Below are 9,158 nucleotides of genomic sequence, written 5' to 3' on the forward strand. Positions count from 1 at the left end.
TTTATTTATTTATCTATCTATCTATCTATCTATCTATCTATCTATCTATCTATCTATCTATCTATCTATTTATTTATCTATTCATTCATTCATTCATTCATTCATTCATTCATTCATTCATTCATTCATTTATTTATTTATTTATTCATTCATTCATTCATTTATTTATCTATCTATCTATCTATCTATCTATCTATCTATCTATCTATTTATTTATTTATTTATTTATTTATTTATTTATTTATTTATCATATATATAGTATACCATGTGAAATCCCAGGCTGGATGAATTCAAAACTGGAATTAAGGTTGCCTGGAGAGATATCAACAATCCCAGATATGCAGATGATACCACTCTAATAGCAAAAAGTGAAGAAGATTTAAGAAGCCTCTTGATGAGGTGAAAGAAGAGAGTGTAAAAGCTGGGTTGAAGCTTAATATAAAAAGTCCCCAAAACTAAGATCTTGGCAACTGTCCCATCCCTTCCTGGCAAATAGAGGAAAAGAAATGGAAGCAGCATCAGGTTTCTATTCTTGGGCTCAAAGATCCCAGCAGATGGCAACTGCAGCCGTGAAATTAAAAGACACTTATCCTTGGAAGGAAATCTAAGGCAAATCTGGACAGCATGCTAAAAAGCAGAGACATCCATCACCTGCCTCACAAAGGTCTGCACAGTCAAAGTTGTAGTTTTTCTAGTAGCAATGTAAGGCTGTGAGAGTTGAACTATAAGGAAAGTTGAGCATCACAGAACAAACACCTTCAAATTGTGGTACTGGAGAAGACTTTTGAGAGTCCCTTGGACAGGAAGGAGATTAAATCAGTCAATACATAAAGAAATTCAGGCTAGTAACTGGAAAGTCAAAGACTTAAGCTGAAGTTTAAATACTTAAAGATATGGGACTTGTTGGAAAAGACCCTGAGGTTGGGAAAGATTAAAGGCAAAAAGAGAAAGGGATGGCAGAGGATGAGATGGATAGATAATGTCATGGAAACAATGAATATGAGCTCGAACAGACTTCAAGAGACTCTGGAGGATAGAAGGGCCTGGCACGTCATTGTCTATGGGATCATGAAGCATTTGATGTGACTGAATGAAAAACAACAACAAAGAGTGATTATTCAAGGTCACAAGGAGTACCAGGTCTTCTAATATAAGTTCAGTGCCCTTTCCACTTTACTGGATTGTCTCTTATACCCTCTGCTTGAATACATTCAATCACTTGAATATATTAAAATCTTATAAGATATTTAACATTTCAACCTTTTAAGGCTTCAGAAGTAGAGAGGTGAGCAAGAAAGAGACCAAGAGAGAGGTAGGTAAAGAACTGGGAAGAAGAAAATAATTGATTTCTAGACTTGTTTATACAGCCTTGGGGAGAAGGTAGGTGGAGGAGATTGAAACTGATGTTTAAGAAGAGTTTAAGTAATGTGTGTGATCTTGGTTTTCATGAAATGCCAACCACGGTCTTCAGAGGTGATAGCCTTCCTATCACCTGCATTAGCAAATGTACAGCATATTGGTCGTGTGTTTCTGTTCTTTTTAGCTCTCCCCAGGGTTGAAATTACCAACTGAAGTCAATTATGGGTCTGTGGGGACACAATTTTATTTTTGCATTTTCCTAGGAACTTAAAGAAGAACTTGGCCTGGAAATCTGCTGACAGTCTAGAATTTCCTCAGTCTCCCCAAAGGTGACAGTGCTTGCCTTTTCTTCTTTCTTAGAACTTAGTACTGTGCCTGGAACATAGTAACAGCTTAATAATTGCTTCTTGACAATCTGACTCAAGTAGATGTTTCCTGAAGGGGTAAGAAAGGGGCAACACTGTGACTCAATGGATGTAGCACTGGTTCTGGAATAGGGAAGAGCTGAGTTTAAATCTGGTCTCAGACACTTATTAGCCATGTGATACAATGCACGTCACCACACCTCTGTTTTCCTCAGTTTCCTCATCTGTGCAAACAGGAATGATAATAGTACCCAGATGTATCAGTGTTGTGGTGAGCATAATAATTGTAAAGTGCCCTGCACATAGTAAACACCAGATAAATGTCATTGCTGTTATTATAGGTGATCGCACCATCAAAATGAAATGCTTTTGTTATAGACATTGCCCCTTGTTAACCCTTTTCCCAAAATGGAGAGGAAAGAAACCTAGGGGAACAGTCAACAATGCAGGAAGTAGGGCCTGACCTTTTGCTTGCTTAGGTATTTTGTGTTGGAGAATGGTTTGTGGAAGAAAATCATTGCCTTTCCTTAACCCCTGTTAAAACAAGCAGAAAATGCTGAGTGTCTCACTTGAAAATTGACTAGTTGGTTTATTTTATTGAAAAAATTGAAAGGAATGAATCATTTGGATGAGTAGTCTCCTAGTATTCCCAACCTCCTTTCCCACAACAACCTAAATTAGAAGTGGGAGAGAGTCACTTTCTTGGTATTTAGGGCAAGACAAAAACAACCAACCAACCAAAATTTCATCGAAGTTTAGGGAGAACTAAATATAAATGTTAGTCCTACAAAGGACTTTTGTATCATCTTCACCAGCTCAAAATGACCACAAACTCTGGGCTGGCCTTGGACCAGTCGGCACAGTCAGCACAATTTATCTTTGGCTTCATGTACTTCTCAGAGGAGTCTTCCTTTTCCCCAGCTAGGCACCCAGTGTCCTTACCCTGTCCCTCTTCTACCTGTAACCCCACATTGAAGTAAATCATTTGGTCCTTTCTTCCCCAGGAGAGCCATAGCCCTCTTTCATCCCTCTTTCTCATACATGTTTTCCTGTCCTATGTTCTAGTTTTAGAAGCTCAGGTCAAACTTTGGTCATACACTAATTTACAGATAATTTTTTTTGCCTTTTTTTTTGTTTGTTTGTTTTTGGAGGGGCAATTGGGGTTGACTTGCCCAAGGTCACATAGCTAGTAAGTGTAAAGTATCTGAGGCCAGATTTGAACTCGGGTCCTCCTGACTCCAGGGCCAGTGCTCTATTCGCTGTGCCACCTAGCCACCCTTACAGTTAAATGTTAATGGTTTCTAGATTAATGTACTCTCTCTTTCCCAGGAGTATCTAACTTTCAATATGAGAATAATTACAACTTCTTTTCTGGAGGAGCCACCTATTCAGTAGTTCCTTAAAAAGGAGGAAGAGAGTAGACCAAATTGCATTTGGGGAATTTCAGACTCCCCCAAGGATAGTTGTGAATTGCAAAGCCAAAATTTCAGAAGAATCAAAATAGTAGGTGATCCAACAGGCAATGGAGTGAGCAGGGAATCTCATGCAATCAAGAATGATTTGTGTTCAAGAAGTAGGACATGATTAAAGATAGTTATGATCAGAAGAGTAGGGGGACAAGTCCTTGATAATGTGATGTAGAAGCTTATTTCACTGCAGCAAGCAAGGGATGGCAGATGGACATCCCTGGTGTGTGTGCTAGAGTTAGACTGATACACATTTCAAGAGAAGGAGCAGACCTGGGCGAGCAGACAGGATTGCAAGGGGAAGTGCTCAGGCCATCTCATGTCAAAAGTTAAAGATTTTTACTTTTTCTCAATGTGAGGATCTCTCCCCAAAGCAGATTCCCATCTTCTCAGACCTTGTGGATTCTCCATTAGGCACCCTCTGAGTGTGTCATCACCATAGAGGAAAAAGAAGATAAGGGAAGGCCTTGGAACTCAACTCAACTGAATCAGAACCAAACCAGAACCATCAACACGAATGCTTCCCTCTTTTGTGACAACTCTACATTTCTCTAAATCTCTTTTTCTACAACCCCCTTTACTTGTGCTGGGTCAGTCATTCATACCAAACAAATTCCTGAGGTTAGGATGATTGCCAACAGTCTGCCCACAAGAAATAGTATCCATGAAATGGTAAAAGACCTACAAGAAAGATTCCACCATAGTGAGTCAATTCTCTGTAGGGGAGTTGTGGAACTACATGGATGGGACTTCCACAATGGGCATGGATAGTTTGAGGTTGAGTGGGTTTGTCCATATTAATGAAATCATGGATCCTCACATTGAAAGTAAAAATGCTTTTAGACAACTCTGTGTGGCTTGTTGTATTATCATCCCCAATTTACAGATGAGGTAAGTAAGAATGAGGTGTATTCAATGACTTGGATAGAGTCACATAATTAGTAATTGGTAGGATTGGGAATCACACCTAACTGTATTGATTCTAAGACTTGTGCTCTTTCCATCACACACTATTAACTGTGATTCTTAGGTGCAAGATGCTACCGTGTTTCCCCGATAATAAGACCTATCCCGAAAGTAAGCCCTCCCCTTACTGTGTAAGATTCCTCTAAAATAAGCCCTCCCCAGAAAATAAGCCCTATTGAGATTGCTACTGTAGTGAAGGTGATCCCCTGCGCTACACGCTACATTACGGTACCCTCTGTATGCACCGTCTCCCCCCCCCCCCCGTGAAACGCACGCCACACTCCGAGCTGCATCCAATCAGAGCTGCAGCAGTGAGCGCATCATCCTGTTGTTCCCCAGTGATTTGCTTGCTGGTACATTTTTTTGTTCACATTTACCTGTTTTTTAAAATTGCTGTCAATGTTCATTAAAATAAGCCCTCCCCTGAAAATAAGCCCTCTAGTGTTTTTCTGTCCAAAAAAAATAATAAGACAGTGTCTTATTATCGGGGAAACACGGTAGAATGAATTAAGTTCTAATAGCAGATTTCAGGTACCCTGCAAGACAAATGGGTAAGATCATTCTGAATGGCATATGAACTCTTTCAGATTGGAGACTGTTCATTTTTGTCTTTGTGCTCTCAGCATTTAGCATAGTTCATAGTAGGTACATAGTAGGCACTGGATAAATGATTGTTGAATGGAATTGGATTGAATTGAATGACATTGTAGGCAATTCTCAAATCACATCTTGTAGGCAATCCATTATCCCAATGATATTTTCAAGTTGGCACCCCTATATCCTACCTCCTCTTAGGATTTAGGCAACTAGGTAACCTTGGTTTCTTCTTGCAGGACTTGATTAGGATAGTGGCTGGCAAAGTGGGTCTGGGGAGCCCTCGTGATTTATAAGAATCCCCTAGGTAATTTGTCTTGATTTTAAGCCTTTTCCTAATGTTTATAATGGGAGCTCTGTACTTATTATTTTTAGTCAAGGTTACAAAAAAGAAATAGAAAGCCTCTGACCTTAAGGAGCTTACAGTCTAATGGGGAAAGACACTATACAAAAGGAGGCTAGAAAGCAGGGATGTCAGGGCAGGGCATGATATTCACGGAGTCAAAATCAAGCAGAGCTGCTTGCATGAATTAAAAAGGAAGAAGGAGTGGACATATGATTTTATTGTTACAGGGAAATCTCAGATAAGGAAATTGCCTCCACCAATGCAGTTGCCATCTTTTTTGCAACTTAGAGTCTTAGAGAGCTACCTGAGGGATTAAAGTGCCTTGCCCAGGGCCACACAGCCAGTAAGTATCAGAGGTGGGATTTGAACCCAAGTCTTTTCATGTTTTGAGGCCAGTTCTTTAAGCATTATGCCATGCTGCCTCTATAAATTAATGCTAGTTAATGAAAACTGGATATCCACTCACTGGTATCTTATCAAAAGCAGGAGTATTCTTTTCACTAAAGTGAGGTGTGCTGGGGTTTGTTTGTCAGTTCTTGAAGGAGGAACAGGTGTGTTAGAAGGTATGTGAGTCATTGTTGAAATGTTCACAAGAAGAGCTTAAGAACTGAGTAGGTAAACATCTCAGGGAGCTCGAGGTTGATTTACAACTAAGAATTTAGCAAAAGTGGGTCAGCAAATAAAAAAGGTTGAACAGGAATGTGCCCTGAGCAGCTGACACTGGAACAGATGAGCTCTTCACATAGACCAAGAAAGCAAGAGAGAAGAGAGGTATCATCCACACATGGGAGCATCACAGTCATATTTCTCATGGAGTTAAATGGCTTTCCCTCATGCTTCCCTTTGAGCCAAATTCTTTCATCTCTCAAAGTCCAGTTCAAATTTCACCTTCTCCCTGAAGTTCTCCTTGGTCTTTCTATTCATATTAGCTTTATATGTTTATATTACTTAGCCCCTCATTTGGTACTTACTATATTAAAATACGTTGCCTTATATTGGTAGATTTTCAACCTTTATATTGGTAGATTCACCACCCCAACTAGATTATAAGCTCCAAGGGCACAGACCATGTACTCACCCATAGTGCCTATAACATGTACATAATAGGATGGAGGAATTCATAGCTAGAAAGGATCTCAGAGGTTACCTAGTCTCATCTCCTTGTTTTTAGATGAAAATTTCATGCAAGTAGTTTAAATAACAGAACCACAAACAAAATCCAGGGATTCAGTACAAATCCAGTGGGGTTTCTTTTCCCACTAAACCACTTTCTGTTGCTTAGTCAGTCATGTATATTGATTTGCCTTTGTGTGTCTGAGATAGATGTTCAGATAAATATACTGGATTGTATGACAGAACATCTAGGTTCAAATCCTTCCTGGCATCCCTGTGACCTTGGGCAAGTCACTTACCCAATTTGAGTCTCTGTTTCCTCCTCCATAAAATGAGCAAGGTAGACAAGGCAGCCCCAAAGGCCCATTCCAGTGTGAAATGTGTGATCTTATTATCAGGGAAAACTCAAATGGGATGAGAAGAAAGCATAGTAAAATATAGTTGACACCCTTGCAGGGTGAGAGAAATGGAGCAGCAGTGATCTACATTCATTAAGAGAGTACCCTGAGTAATGAAATTGGAGTCTTTGAAAGAATCAAGGCAAAGTACTCATTGCTGATTTCTGTCAGGGTTAGCTTAACTATTAAAGGCATGAAGTGTCTTGCAACATCCAAGCCAGTAAAAAGTGAGTCTTCTGAAAAGCAAGTGAATGAAAAATCCAGTGCATATTTTCCTCAATCAACAAGCATTTTAAACTACTTGGTAATATGGACCAAGTACTAGGGATTCAAAGAAAAAACAATTAAACAGTCCCTGCCCTCAGGGAGCTTCTTTTCTATCAGAGAAGACACAATACACACATCGAAGTACATATAGAATAAACAGTGTGTCCCAAAAGTCTTAGGACACTTTTAAACTATTACAACTTAGATATGCCTATCTTGTGGCAAAAATTATTTTAAACTATTGAAGCTTAAAAAAAAAACCTTCCCTAAGCCTTTTAGGACGCCCTATATGCCCAATAGTTAAATATAGGATAGTTAGAGAAGGGGGGAGCTGGAAGTTGGGAGGATCAGGAAAGGTTTCTCATGGAAAATGATGCTGAAGCTGAAACTTGAAGGAAATGAAAGATTCTATGAGACAGGCATGAAGGGGAAGTGCATTGTGGATGTGGCAGAGAATCAGAGTCAAAACAAAGAGCTGGCAGATGAAGAAGATCTGTGTGAGAAGAACCAAGAGAAGGGAGTTTTTTCTAAGGAGTGAAAGTCAGGAAGATAGAACTATTGTAAGTTCCCTGAGGGCAGGTTCTGCATCCCTAGAGCTTAGCACAGTAGCCTGGCACACAGTAGGTGTTTAATAAACATTTATTGGTTTATATTGATCAATTGAACTGTACAGTGAAAAGGCAACTCACCTGCAAAATACAACTCATGATATCAGAAGCAATTTTTGCGTGGGGTGTGTCCTCATCTTTTCCTGAAGGTCTGAGATTGTGCTCCAGGCAGGATTCCCAGAGAGCCACCAGGGCCTTGCCATGCTTCTCAATGGACTCAGTCTCCCTGATGGCTGTTGTGATGCGAGTGATACAGATCTCAACCACAGCTTGGTCATTGCCATTGGATGAATAGTCCTATTTGTAAGGTAAACAGGGAATCCATAAACTCCTTAATCCCACTGACTGCCAACCAAGGGGGCAGCATGCCTAAGATTTCTAGCAAACAATCCCCACCTCCTTTATTAGCTAGCACTCATGGACTATGTAGGCTACTTACCACATGGTATTTCTAGTTACATGACCAAGCTCAGGCCAGTGGGTGATTCACTTACTTTCGCAAAAGTATGTGCTCCCTGATGAAATTATTGAGATCAAAGTCAAGAACAATGCAAAGAACATGAAGGTGGGCCCTGATTGAAATCATCCCCAAATTTCTCAAGGATTGTTCAGTCTGTGGACTTTACACAGTGTAATGGAAATCCAGGCTAGATTACACTAAATCCTAATCAACCTTCATTGTAACAACTGAAACTGTCTTGGGTCCCCAAGATTCCTAGCTCCAAATTCCATTCTTATCTTTTATAAACTTGAACTGGCAGAGGGAGAGAAGTTACAGATGACTAAAGCTAGGGCCCAAGACTATATTAGCAAAATTATTGTAACAATTTTTTACACGAATAAAATCAGATTTAAATAATTGAAGACATGCTAATTTTTAATGGGTAAGCAGAACCAATATAATAAAAATGACAATTTTATCTAAATTAATTTATATATTCAATGCCATTCCAAGTAAGTCACCAAATAATTATTTTACTGAATTAGAAAATTAAACAATAACAACTCATTTGGAAGAATAAAAAGTCAAGACTATCAAAGTAGCAAATAAAAAAAAATGTAAAGGAAGGAGGCCTAGAAGTACCAGATCTTAAACTGTATTATAAGGCAGTAATTATTAAAATTGTCTAGTACTAAGAAATAGAAAGGTAGACCAGTGGAATAGAATAAACATACAATTTGCAGCAACAAATAAATATGGTAATCTTGTATTTGAACTGTATAAAGATTAAGTTTGGGGGATAAGAATTCTTCATTTGGTAAAAATTTTTGGGAAAACTGGAAATGAGTCTGACAGAAATTGGGTATAGACCAATATCTTACACCACTTACCAAGATAAGATCAAAATAAATACAAGACCTAGATATAAAGAGAGATTACAAGAAAATTTGAAGAACAAGATTTATGGATAGGTGAACAATTTATAGAGAAACAAGAGATAGAGAATAGTGCAATGTGTGAAATGGATAATTTCAGTTGCATTGAAAAGTTTTTGTACAAATAAAACAAATGTAGCCAAGATCAGAAGGAAAGCAGAAAATTTGGGGAAAATTTTATAGACAGTTTCTCAGAGATACACACATGTGTATGTATACATATATATGTATACACACATACATATATTTGTATCTATCTATCTATCTATCTATCTATCTATCTATCTATCTATCTATC

General features: G+C 38.7%; 1 protein-coding gene across 1 annotated transcript in view; it reads right to left on the minus strand.

Moving 5' to 3' along the window:
* Positions 1–9,158, minus strand: part of VEPH1 (ventricular zone expressed PH domain containing 1) — a 196,176-nt gene that overhangs the window by 178,191 nt on the left and 8,827 nt on the right. Inside the window, exon 2 of the mRNA XM_069083457.1 lies at positions 7,565–7,780. Coding sequence (XP_068939558.1) covers positions 7,565–7,780 — 216 coding nt within the window. The remainder of the gene's footprint in view (positions 1–7,564; positions 7,781–9,158) is intronic.

Source organism: Petaurus breviceps, unplaced genomic scaffold, assembly GCF_028583685.1.
Source record: "Petaurus breviceps papuanus isolate PSGF00001 unplaced genomic scaffold, PetGlider_PUasm1.0 173, whole genome shotgun sequence".
NCBI classification, from domain to species: domain Eukaryota; kingdom Metazoa; phylum Chordata; class Mammalia; order Diprotodontia; family Petauridae; genus Petaurus; species Petaurus breviceps.